The sequence below is a fragment of the Miscanthus floridulus genome, chromosome 1 (genome assembly GCF_019320115.1).
Source record: "Miscanthus floridulus cultivar M001 chromosome 1, ASM1932011v1, whole genome shotgun sequence".
Lineage (NCBI taxonomy): Eukaryota > Viridiplantae > Streptophyta > Magnoliopsida > Poales > Poaceae > Miscanthus > Miscanthus floridulus.
This window is the reverse complement of record NC_089580.1, coordinates 123,834,191-123,847,331: the sequence shown is the minus strand read 5'-3', so window position 1 is coordinate 123,847,331 and position 13,141 is coordinate 123,834,191. Positions and strand designations below refer to the sequence as shown.

General features: G+C 49.3%; 3 protein-coding genes across 3 annotated transcripts; 1 reads left to right on the top strand and 2 right to left on the bottom strand.

The window, feature by feature from the left end:
- The first annotated feature begins 1,755 nt into the window (after positions 1-1,755).
- LOC136540210 (metacaspase-1) lies at positions 1,756-5,334 on the top strand. Its single transcript, XM_066532218.1, has 5 exons — positions 1,756-2,281; positions 3,473-3,803; positions 4,443-4,563; positions 4,774-4,983; positions 5,075-5,334. Exons 1-5 carry the CDS (start codon positions 1,954-1,956, stop codon positions 5,132-5,134), a joined length of 1,050 nt encoding a protein of 349 aa, XP_066388315.1. The 5' UTR covers positions 1,756-1,953; the 3' UTR covers positions 5,135-5,334.
- Positions 5,335-5,484: 150 nt separating this feature from the next.
- LOC136462629 (probable CCR4-associated factor 1 homolog 9) lies at positions 5,485-6,503 on the bottom strand (the record flags this gene model as incomplete). Its single annotated transcript, XM_066461702.1, has 1 exon — positions 5,485-6,503. A coding segment is annotated over one exon (792 nt), but the record flags the coding sequence as incomplete, so codon positions are not given.
- Positions 6,504-8,708: 2,205 nt separating this feature from the next.
- Positions 8,709-12,608, bottom strand: LOC136540202 (beta-amylase 3, chloroplastic-like). The gene is made up of 4 exons (XM_066532210.1): positions 11,875-12,608; positions 10,117-10,327; positions 9,897-10,007; positions 8,709-9,787 (listed from the first exon to the last, which is right to left on the bottom strand). The coding sequence occupies exons 1-4, from the start codon at positions 12,414-12,416 to the stop codon at positions 8,987-8,989; spliced, it is 1,665 nt and encodes a 554-aa protein (XP_066388307.1). The 5' UTR covers positions 12,417-12,608; the 3' UTR covers positions 8,709-8,986.
- Between the last annotated feature and the right edge of the window lie 533 nt (positions 12,609-13,141).

Here is a 13,141-nt window from a genome sequence, read left to right as displayed (position 1 = left end):
GGTTCACGCGCTAATTAGCATCACACACCAAACCCTCAATAGGGTGCCGCACAACCAACACAAGATGAGGATCACACAAGCCACGAGCAATCCACTAGAGTATATTTTGGCTCTCCGCTGGGGAAAGGTCAAGAACCCCTCACAATCACCACGATCCTCGCTGCTCCAAGCCGTCTAGGCGGCGGCAACCATCAAGAGTAACAAGCGAATCCCGCAGCGAAACACGAACATCAAGTGCCTCTAGATGCAAACACTCAAGCAATGCACTTGGATTCTCTCCTAATCTTGCAAAGATGATGAATCAATAATGGAGATGAGTGGGAGGGCTTTGGCTAAGCTCACAAGGTTGCTATGTTAATGCAAATGGCCAAGAGAGTGAGTTTGAGCCGGCCATGGGGCTTAAATAGAAGCCCCCACGAAATAGAGCCGTTGTACCCCTGCACTGGGCACAATACGGGGTGACTGGACGCTCCGGTCATATTGACCGGACGTTGGACCCCAACGTCCGGTCACGCGATACGTGCCACGTGTCCCCTCTCTTCAAATGTTGATCACCCGATCTCAACGGTTAAGTGAAGACCGAACGCAGCAGCTCAAAGTGACCGGACGCTGAGCCCCAGCGTCCGGTCGTTTCCAGTAAGCATCCAGAAGCGAGAAATCACGACCGGACGCGTCCGGTCATGCTCGACCGGACACACCCAGCGTCCGATCAAACCACGTCAGCAGGACCGGACGCAACCCTCCAGCGTCCGGTCACTAAGTGACCCAGCGTCCGGTCAGAGATCGACGCCAGCGTCTTTGCAGCTTCTGCTGACCGGACGCGCCAGTCCAATCGAGGCCAGCGTCCGGTCACTTACAGTGACCTCCGTCTTTTCTATAAAGGGCGCCGGTAAAGTTCCTAACCCTTACTCAAATGTGCCAACCACCAAGTGTACCACCTTGTGTACATGTGTTAGCATATTTTCACAAACATTTTCAAGGGTGTTAGTACTCCACTAGATCCTAAATACATATGTAATGAGTTAGAGCATCTAGTGGCACTTTGATAACCGCATTTCGATACGAGTTTCACCCCTCTTAATAGTACGGTCATCGATCCTAAATGTGATCGCACTCACTAAGTGTCTCGACCACCAAAACAAAATGGCTCCTACCATTTATACCTTTGCCTTGAGCCTTTTGTTTTTCTCTTTCTTCTTTTCAAGTCCAAGCGCTTGATCATCACCATGGCATCACCATCATCATGATCTTCACAATCCCTTCATCACTTGGAGTAGTGCCACCTATCTCATAATCACTTTGATAAACTAGGTTAGCACTTAGGGTTTCATCAATTCACCAAAACCAAACTAGAGCTTTCAATCTCCCCACCTTCCGCTGCATCGTCTCTCCCGGCGCCGGCAGGGCATTCGGACGACGCCGCGGCTGGGTCCTTCCGAATCGGAGGCGCCGCGTGCCCTTCCCCCTTGTCGCTCAGGCGGCGCGGGCCTCGTGTGGAGCGCGAATCGGAGTGCAGCGCGCGAGTGTTCGGACGCTAGCACTGTCGTTTTATCAGCGTTTGTAATAATCAAGGGCCCATTTTCAGTCTTTATTCGGTGAATTAATTACTTGTTCCAAGCGTTGATCACGTGATCAACGGCAGAGGTCGAACCTGGTTACCTGTGCCACACTTCCAATGACGCAAGCAGCACCAGCACCACTGCAGATGCACCATTCTTTTCGACGAAGGAAACGGCAACGCGTAGGGGACGCGACGCGACCCAGGGCCGCGGGCGCTGTGCTGCGCATTTTTTCCCGTCGAGACAACAAGACGAGGCCAGCCACGCGCAAACCGAATCCACCAACGCCAAACGACCGCACCAACCAATCCACTTCGCCGGCGATCCGTCTCATCTCGTCGCGTCTCCGGCGCCGACAGACACGGGGGACGCGGCTCCGAGATCGGCGGGCAGGATGCTGATGCTGATCGACTGCTCGGGGTGCCGTACCCCGCTGCAGCTGCCGCACGGGGCTCCCTGCATCCGATGCGCCATCTGTGGGGCCATCACGCACGTGGCCCCCGCCCCTCCCGCCGACCCCAACCGCGGCGCCGTACAGCCGGCGCCGGGGTGGGGGCCGCCGCCGCCGCCGGTGCACGGGCGGAAGCGCGCCGTGGTGTGCGGGATCTCGTATCGGTACTCGCGGCGTGAGCTGAAGGGCTGCATCAACGACGCCAAGTGCATGCGCCACCTGCTCATGACGCGCTTCAACTTCCCCGACGACTCCATCATCATGCTCAACGGTCGGTAGACCCGCACCCCCTGATCTCCATTGCTGCTTCTACGCCCCCCTAGGGAGTCGATCGAATTGGTTGGCCGCAATTTCGGGTCAACTTTTTGCCAGTATCAGATCCTCGTATATATGGTTCGTCGTGCGATGTGATTGATTGCTAAGGGCAGGATACGATGTGATATGATGATTGGAGGAGGCTTTGCGGTCGACTACCTTTATTCGTTCCAGTTATTCTTATTCTTGGCTTATATATTGGAGAAATTGCGGGAATTTATATTTTATTAGGGTTGATGCTGGAGGATTGCATGAATGAATGTTTTGTCCAATATTGTGAGATATATATATCACCTGCCTGACCAAATAATTCTGCTTCAGGCCATTTGAAAAAAAAAGATAAGTACATGAATATGTACTTGCTTTGCCATTTTGGACCATAGATGATGTTCAGGTTGAGAATTGAGATAATCAGAAGGTATAGTTTCTGCTAGTATTTTTCCAAGTCATGAGATTTTGTCTTAACTTTGAGTTCAGCAACTGAATCCCAAGTGTGGAACTGCAAATTCAGGAAAAGTTCAGACTGTTTAAGGTGGTTATATAAATTGCAGGTCCTGCAAGTTTCTACAAAGAAATTAAGGCTTTTGTACTGTTCATCCTTCAAAATATTGGAATTTTAAGTTTTGCGAAAAAATATAAATACAATTCCGTAGTTAGGAATTTTCTAAATTGAATGTCCATCTTTTGAATGTTGTCTATGTTCAATATATATTTGTCTGTGCCTGGTCTACAATACTTACATAATTGTACTTTATGCTTATCATCTTTTCCCCTACTGATCTACTTGATCTGCTGCCTATGGTTTTACATATTTATTAGCTTCTTTTGAGTATTCTGCTCAAGTTGAATTATATTTTCCACGTTTTATATACCAACTGAAGTGCAAATATTTTTTGAAAGATTTGAAGTGCAAATACTACCTTAGAGCTTGGTTCCTCCTTTTCTTGTGTACTCTGTTTTTTATGTCGAATCTCTGATGCCACATGTAATTGAGGCACATTTACAATATGTGCAATTTAGATGGCAGATGAATTTACATTTTGATTATTTTGAGACTTTATGTACTGAGTGTAAGCTTTTTGATAATGTGGCGTTTCTACTCTTGTGAACCATAAAAAATTAAACACGTTTGGTTGCATTCTTGCAGAAGAACAAACCGACCCCTACAAAATCCCAACAAAGCATAACATAAGGATGGCCATGTATTGGCTTGTGCAAGGTTGTCAACCTGGAGACTCATTGGTGTTCCATTATTCTGGGCATGGAGCACAACAAAGAAACTACAGTGGAGATGAGGTTGATGGGTTCGATGAAACCCTCTGCCCATTGGATTTTGAGACACAGGGAATGATTGTGGATGATGAGATAAATACAGCACTAGTTAGACCACTTCCTCATGGAGTTAAACTTCATGCACTCATTGATGCTTGTCATAGTGGGACTGCACTTGATTTGCCTTACCTCTGCAGAATGAACAGGTAATTTTATATTATGCATGGTCATTTGATCTTTTTTGTTTTCTCTCACTTACCCTTGGCATATGAAGAGCTGTTCCTGAACCTAATGTGAGTCTTATTATCTTCTGATATCTGGAATTAACACTGCAAAAAACTGCCATCTATCCCATAAAAAATCTGCTACCTATTGCTGAACCTAATGCAAATCTCATGTTAGTTTTGTTATGTTTAAATTCGATTTTATTGAAATACAATCTGGGTACTGCACCAAGTACCAATGAGCTAGAATTGCTGACTGTATCGCCGCTAGCACACATCTCATTACTTCCATGAATTCGAATTGAGAATGATGTGCTATATTGCTGCCATTTGTTTGCAACAGGTGTCATATCATTTTTTATTATTATCACATACCTCTGTTCCACATCATAGCAATCTTTGCAACACGAATCTGTTCAGCTAATTTGTCCCTGGTGCATCAGTGAAAAGTTTATCTGGCATAGAATACTGACGTAATTTTTGTTAGGCTGATTCTAGTCTTATGTTTCTATCCTTATTAGGTATGGCTGATAATCATATACATCTATAAGAGATTCTATTCTAGTTATGATGAATAGACATCTCTTCAGCTAAGGCTTCTTATCTATATTGATATTACAGGAGTGGGCAATATGTATGGGAAGATCACCGACCACGATCTGGTGTCTGGAAAGGCACTAGTGGTGGGGAGGCTATTTCATTTAGTGGTTGTGATGATGATCAGACCTCTGCAGATACCTCTGTAAGTTCTAGATCCACTCCTCTAGAAGTTATTGCAGTAATATCTATGTGCTACTCTTTAAATTATGAGACGAGTCTGTTTAGGGGACTGTTGGCAGATCATCTTTTTATGCAATTTCTTGTTTACTATTTGTTTGATCGAGTTTGTTTTGATCTGCTTCAGCCCATTGTCATTCATAGCATTTGATTCAATTGGAATTGTTCTGATCAGGCTTTGTCAAAGATCACTTCGACTGGTGCAATGACATTCTGCTTCATCCAAGCTATTGAACGTGGACAGGGCACCACCTACGGTAGTATCCTGAACTCCATGCGTTCGACAATACGCAACACAGGTGACTCAGCGGGTGTAGGTGGCGGTGCTGTTACATCACTAATTACAATGCTTCTTACTGGAGGGAGCCTTTCTGCTGGTGTACAGGTAAATTCTTGAGCTTGGTATGACAGTCGTCGGTTTATTCAAGTTATCGTCAGCGTTTCATATTGCTAGCTGTTTGCATTGTCCTGTGCAGGAGCCACAACTGACGGCGTGCGAGCCATTTGATGTCTATGCAAAGCCCTTCTCCCTATGACGCTTTCATAGTATTGCCCAATGTATTATATAGCTCCTCCCATTTCACGTTATCATCGAACATTTCACTGTTAGAAGTCTTCCATCCATCGTGATTGTTAACAACGCGTGGGATTGCCCTTTATTCCCATGCCCTCACATTGTTCAGCGCACAGTTGTAAAAGGAGAGTACAATTTGACGTCTCACATGCTGCAGTTTCATTTCTCTGTGTCTCTCTTTGTCCGTTTTATCCTCGAATCATTGTATTTCACTGCAGAAGGGTTAAAGTAGTTCGGTTTTGAAGCTTTCCCGTTTGATTGTGCTTAATAATAATGGTTTATAAAGTACGGATGAAGTATTGGTAAGGAAGATTAGTACATGTCGTTTATTACACAGATATAATCCGTATTTTGCCCACGCTGGCCCGACGAGGCCAATCCCATATAATCCTATAATTGGCTAGAAAATTGCCCAACCTGGCAACACTAGACATGCTGACCTATTGCCTATTAACACTAGCAGAAGATCAAACTCTTCTTTTTTTCCCCTAAAAAAACAGAAGAAATCTCGTCGATGTCTGCTTGAACGATGATGACCCTTAGGCAGCCTGCAGTCCTTGGAGAACGCCTCTGTATCTGGTAACGTTACCTCGGAACACGCGAAATCGGAGTTTCATGAAGGCTCCAAGAGCGAGCACGCTGCCGGCGCCAGCGAGCGGGTGCATCGGCAGCGGCGGCGCCACCCCGAGCCTGCTTGCAATGCCTTCAAGCCCCGCCGGCATGTCTCGGCAGTCAGGCGCCATCGTGGCCACATCGTAGACGTCCTCGCCAAGAGACCGCCGCACGGCGGCCAGGAATCCGGCTATGTCGCTGGGAAGTTGGTTGCCGCCGTTGACGATCTTCATCAGGTACGCGACATGGTAGGCTCCGGTGTGTGTGACCCACGACACCCCTGGCCGGCTTATCAAACGGAGCGCCCTGGTAAGCTTCGCCACGGGGATGCCGCGCAGGCGGAGCTCGTCGCACTTGAGGCCGCGCCCTCTGAGGTAAACAGAACTCACGGCGTGGGGGTCGACGGCTGGGTCGAAGTCGGATAGGTTAAACTCCCACGCCGCGATCTTTCCGGCGTCGGTGAAGACGGCGAGCCCGAGCTGTAGCGGCTTGAGGGCGTCCACGTTTGCCTTCACCGTGGCGTACCGCTGCTCCGCGGTGAGCGAAACAAAGTCGTGATGGTCGGCGCCGCCGTGGACAACGCCGGGGTAGTGCACGTCCACCGCGACGCAGCGTGCGTGCGCCGCGAAGTAGCCTATGGCGGCCTCCACGTCGTGGAAGTTGTCGGCCCAGACCTCGTGTACAGGCCGGGACGGCGAACGGCGCCGGCTGCAGCGGCATCATGGGCACGATCGACATAGGTGCCGGCTGCAGCGGTGTCATCGGCACGGCGCTGTACGAACACCTGCTGGCGTGGCCAAAGGCGACCCGGTGGAGTTCATGGCGCTCTGCTGTCGAAATTTCGTGATCGTAAAGTCCTCGAAGTCTTCCTGCGGTCCTGCTGCCCACGTCGTGGACATATATATAGTGCGGCAGTCAGGGCGTGAGGGGCAGTTTCATACGATTGAGGTCGGTTCGGTTCTGAATACTTTTCGGACTCTATGTCCGATTACGAGTCTGGAACAGGGGCTGCTAACGATTTCGGGCTCCGACAAGTGCACTCGGCAATCACGCAGCGATTCATCCTCGGCGGCTCGGCCAGTCGCCCGTACCTGTGTTCCAGTTCGCTGCCATCCGCTTCTCCCCCTCTCCATCATCCTCCCATGGGCCACCGTCGGGATTCCAGAACTACAACGGAGGTGTTGGAGGGCCAGACCATAGCCGTGGAGGAGAGGGAGGCGGCCTGCCAACGGGGCGCCGAAGGAAGGAGGGCCGGGCCGCCGCCGCCATTCACCGTAGACTCTGTGACCTTCACAGCCGCACGCCTCCTCCCAGTCAAGAACCCTTGCGGGCAGCGCATGATGTAGCTGAGCATGGAGGAAGCATGCTTCTGGACTGGCATCTGGCAAACCAGGAGTACGTATGCTAATGCTGCCCCTCCTGTTGATCTCTCACTGAGCGTGCTGTTCCCTTACGATTTATGGAATGGCAGGATTGATACATTTGGTCACTTGATAGAAGATTCGGGCCACCGCGGTGAGTTCTTCCTGTTCCAGTGTTCTACAGTTTTTCTTCTGTCTCAGGAGGGAACAACCTGCTCAGTGAGCTATTTTTGCCTGGGAATCGGCACACAAGTTTGAGCAGGCTCGCAATTTCCTGAATGTCTGAATGGAGGAGAAACAACGGATAGAAAATGCGCTTCTAAACACTTGATGCCTTCTTGTAAGCATTTGATTGCCTAATGCTCTTGCTACTGTTAGATAGCACCAATCAGTATCCGGATGGCAGGATTGTAAATGTTATTTGCACTAATTGCCATGTATTGATGCTTGAAAAAAATGATGCAGAACCAAAGTCTGAACGTTACTGAATGTTTTGTTCGTCTTTTATGTTTCATTCATAGGAAAACTGTTTTACCATTGAGGACTTCATTTGTTGTGGTTTCATATGTATATACGCTTTGTTTGTACATTTCTCTGCCATAAATAATTTCATGCCATATTACATGGTGCATGTTTCATGGAATGGATGCTTACAGGTTGCCAATGAATCTCTGGCTCACTGGCTGCTAATTGACGAGGAATACTGCCAAAAGGTCGTGAAGATGTCTTTGTAAGTGTAATTAAATTGTTAAATTTTGTTCTGGATTAGCAAATGTACATGTGTAATGCAGGACTAAACTAGAAAAGAAGCGACTATTCCCCCCCCCCCCCCCCCCCCCCCCCCCCCCAGGTTATTAGTGAAGCTATGTGATGATTAGGTTTCTCTAACAAAAGTGCGCACTGAAGATGCCATGACAGATGATGGCTCCATTGCTTCAGTTTTTGTGATATTAAAATAGTTATTCCCATTACCATTTTTGTGATACTAAAATAGTTGATTCACATAACCTTATTATATCATATAAATGTTCATTGAGGGCAAATAGAACTCAACCATTTTTGGTCATCCGAAGACTTTAGTGTCTCCGTGTGTTTGATTAATTGCTAACCAGCTAAGGTCTATTCATTTTTCAAGTTGGGGCATCTTTCTTTCATTTTTCAAACAATGGTACAGTTTGATTAATTGGTTATCTTGTCATTTATTTTTAATTAACTACTTACTCAACAAGTTTTTTTTCCATTCAAAAATCTTAATACAAGAGATTCTGTGTAAAATGATGCGGAATCAAGGATGGTTGTAAGTATAGTTTTCACTAAGTTACAGAGTTGAAGACCTCTTTGTTTACCATGACTTTAGCAGAACCATTTTTTAGTTTATTTTGCCAAGACTGCTCAAAACACTAACTACCCATGGATCACTATAGGCAAGGTAAGGTATGTTTTTCTCACTGATCAATCACTGATTTCAGATAGCTACAAGTGTCATTGGTTGATTTCACACCTGCCACGTTTCCTACTGAGCACTGTGAAAATGTATGCGCAATTTGTAGTTCATCTAGTTACTTGTAGTAAATGGCATTTCTATTTTCCTTCATGACAGTGAACAGTCACCAAGCTGCTCCTTATAATACAGTTCGAAATGGAACAAATAAACTGATGACAGCCTAAGTTCTGACATGCCTGTCTCCTTACCTACCTGCTCGATTACAGCCTATAAAACTCTGCAACCTGCAAGGCCCTGACTGAATCTATACAGTTCCCCTTCTCCGGTGCACGTACCCTACACATATACAACAGCACGGCGCATGTGTCTGTGTGCACGCACACGCATGGGCATCCACCTACAGTGCCGCGGCGGTGGCGGCGCCCTCGGCCTCCGGCGCCTTCCTCCCCTTGGCGGCGTCGACGAACCCGACGTACAGGTCCGAGTGCCCCGTGTCGCACCGCGGCAGCGCCGGCCTTGCGCTGCCGTCGGCCATGGCCCTGACGAAGGACATGAACTGCCGCCAGTTGTCGCCGTCGAAGAGCGTCTTGTTCATGCGCAGGTACGTGAACGCGGCCAGGCCCGCGCCTCGCGCCGTCGACGTCACCTGCGAGAACGCCGCCTCGTCGTACCGCTCCAGCGCGTTCTCGCCGGCGAGCTCCACCCCGGCTTTGCTGGCCGCGGCCTTGACCTGCTGCACCAGCAGCTCGGGGGAGCAGCTGGCGTGCTGCGGCTGCTGCTCGTCCTTCATCTCCATGCATGTGAAGTTGAGCACGGCGCCGCGCTTGGCCAGCATGCGCGCGATCGGCGCGTACCCGTCGCGGAACCGCGTGTTATAGTACCCGGCCGTGAGCTCCGCGGCGTGGGACCGGGTCCGGTAGTGCCAGTGGATGCCAGCGACCTTGGCGGAGAGCGTTGCGCCCGTGCCGCCGAACATGGCCTCGGCCGCGGCCAGGACGCGGTCACCGTGCTCCAGGAGCATGCCCGAGTACCACTCCAGGAAGAAATGCCCGTACTCGGTGCTCCACGTGCCGTCGCGCCGGAAGAAGCCTGTGTCGTCGGGCATCTGCTTGTACTCCCCGGCGTCGTGCGGTCCGCCCCTCCCCCACTCCTCGTGGCCCGCCGCCACGGCTGCGGCTTCCAGCGATGCCTGCATGTACTGTACCAACGCAAACACGGACAACAATTCAGCAAACGTTCACCAGCAACTCCGAATACCCCTCAGGCCTCAACAATTCATTATCAGATGTGCCTGTGTTGTTTCCTACCTTGTCATAGCATTGGAACTCGCCAATGCCCGGGAAACGCCATGTTCCGTTGGCCTCAGGGTATGAAGGATACCTCAGCTCTCCACAAGGACCCATGCCCACTTGGATCTCCTGAAACAGTGAAACACAAGTGGTTTAGCCTAAGATCACAACATGACATCCTTATGCTCAACTGCATTGCAATGTTAAGTGATCGTAATAACGGTGGCTGGTTAATTACCGCGATGACATTGCCGAGGTAGTCACGGAACCTCTCGCGGAAGCTGCGCATGTAGTCGGTGTAGACCTGGATGGGGGTCCGGCCCTTGAGCACCGGCAGTGAGTCGCAGCCGAGAGAGATGTACTCAGGGTTCCGGCGACCGGACCTGTCCGTGTACACGATGTCCGGGTTGCTGCTCATCTCCTCCAGCACCCATGGCGGCAACGGGATGCTGCAAACGTCAGAGCAACCAACATCAATCAATCAATCAATCAAGAGTACCAGCTACAGAGAAATGATTCACCCTTTTCATCCAAGTTTGTTAGGCATACTCTGTTTTTGTTTAATCACTTCTGTTGCAAAATTAATTATGCCAACTTAAATCGAGCACAATTTGCTGCTGTTGGTTAGCAGTTTAGCCCTATAAACTTACTCATGCACAATTTTAGTGTTTTTGGTTAGAGGTTTGCAAAATTATGACCACTTAATCAGGCACAATTATCCCTTCAATTCCTGTGATAGGGACGTCTCTGTCTGTTCTCATCAAGCACAATTCCCCCTTCAATTCCTGTGATAGGGACGTCTCTGTGCCTGTTCTCTTGCTAATAGTAATATAGTGTTCTGATTGCTTGCCGACCGGGGCATACCAAGTTCCTTGCGTGCAAGGGACCAACAAATGAAAAGCGACAAACTACAGTAACCGTCTACCAAACCCAGTAACCCCCTGTTTGAGATTTATTATGCTTTTAGATTAGACACCTTTGAAGCTAAGAACAGCAATTGGTTCCTCAAAACCTTCAACGTCGCAGTAGATTTCACACTACGGAATCTGAACCCTGAAGCATCAAGAGTTGAGCTCGCACCAAATCGACGTCGCAGCTTTATCAGCGTGATTGCTACAGCTAGCAGGACCCAGGCAGGGCAAGGCAAGGTGATTTACGGAAGAGGCTTTTAGCTGTGTGCCATTATAAAAGTTATAATTATCTACGAGCTATTAAAAAAGTTGAGTTCTCACAAGTGCCACTGCTGTGAACTCTTTTGCTCTCCATACCACTTCCGTCAGATTTGGCTCTAACGGTGTCAAACCGCGGTTGTGAAAAGTCCAAAATACCCCTCAGGACGGAATATGCAATTAATTTTTTTAGGCATCTTAATGACCTCAAATGAAAAAACTCAAAACTAGAAAGTCGTAGATGTCAACAATATCTATATTTTTTATATAAAAATTATCTTCATTTAATTCTATAAAAAAAATGATTTGATATTATTAATATCTTAGAAAAATTATATATATTTTTTTTTTGTACGGAATCAAATAAAGATAATTTTTATAAAAATATTCTAGATCTCGATGAGATCTACAATTTTGGCCTCGTTCGGCTTACCTTATAATCCGCACTATTCAGCTTGTTTTTTCAGCCGAAACAATGTTTTTCGATCACAACAGTTTAGCTAGAACAGTGTTTTTCACCCAATTCAGCCAAGTTTCAGCAAGTCGAACGGGCCTTTATAGTTTTGAGTTTTTTCATTTAAGATCATTAAGATGCTAAAAAAATTAATTGCATATTTAGACCTGAGGGTATTTTTAACTTTTCACACCCGTAGTTTGACACCGTTAGAGCTAAATCTGACAGAAGTGGCGTGGACAGAAGTGGCGTGGAGAGAAAAAAAAAAGTTCGGAGCAGTGGCTCCTATCAAAACTCAATTTTTTTTAATAGGTTAAGGTTAATTACCGACTTTTACGATGGCACGTGAGTAAAAGCGAATGAAGATGCTTACTTGCAGGTGTCGCCGACGTTGCCCCCGCACTGGTGGAAGGACATGACGGCCTGGAGTCGGAGTCCGGCGCGCTCCACCATGCGCACGAGCTCGGCGTAGGCCTCCCAGTCGTAGCGCCCCGGGCCGTCCCGCTCCACGACGCCCCACCACACGTCCACCATGACGCCCTCCACCCCGGCGCCCCGCAGCGCCATCAGACTGGCCGCCACGGCGCGCTGCCGCGACAGCTGGCCGCCGGGTCCCACCGTGTCCAGCGGCAGCATCACGTACACCGGCACCCCGCCGCGCGGCAGCCCGTGCTGCTGGCCCGCGCCGCCGCCGCCGTGCAGCGCCTCCGCCGGCGCGCGGTCCGTCGCCGCCGCCGGTGAGGGCGCCGTGGCCGTGGCCGCGGCCGCCCTGAGCGCGCGCGGCCTGCGGCTGGGCGCGGCAGGGGGCACCGCGACGCAGCACGGCGGCGCCTCGTCGGCGGGCTTGTGGAGGAGCTTGGAGGTGGGGTCCACGGGCGACAGGAACGATGTCCAGGAACGCAGCGTGAGAGCCATGGCTTTTGCTTGCCTCTGGATCAGAGAGGATCTGAGCAGCCAATCAGCAAACAAGGCCGCCGCAACACGAACGCACACACAGGAGCTTGTGCTTGGCGAGAGAGAGAGAGAGAGAGGAGGGGACGATTTGAATTGAACGAGATGATTCCAAACTCGTCTGCAGAAGAAGGCTGCGCAAATGAGAGGGGAATTGGGAGGAGAGTCTCGGCGTGCGTGGGAGCTCTATTTATAGAGGAATTGGCGGTGGAGCCGGGGGCGATTCGCAGATGGCACGGGCGCTTATCCCTAATCAAATTAATTAACGACTAGGATTAGGACTAAAAATACTATTCACCGTGAATCGAGTGGACGCGACCTAGTTGGAGACTGATGATTGTCTGCCCGTTCGTCCGTCCGTCCGCTCCGTTGCCTGCTGTGTCTGGTGGGCGCCGCTGGTGGTCTTATCCAAATTATTTTGTTTAATTTGTCTCATCTCATTCTCATCAGGCATGTTCATGTTCATGTTCACATGCATAATACGGAGCAAAGCAACGACATACTACTAGCAGTACAGTAGCATGGCTGACGTGTGACGCCGACTGGCACCGGCTGCTACTGCTAAGCTAACCAGTGTTGGTGTTGTACTCACCCAGCCAAAGCGGATTAAGGAGTGTGAGTGATCAGCGTAGCACGAGCGCGACGCTATCAGATATTCGGGGTGGTCAGCCAGTCAGATGCGCACCGCG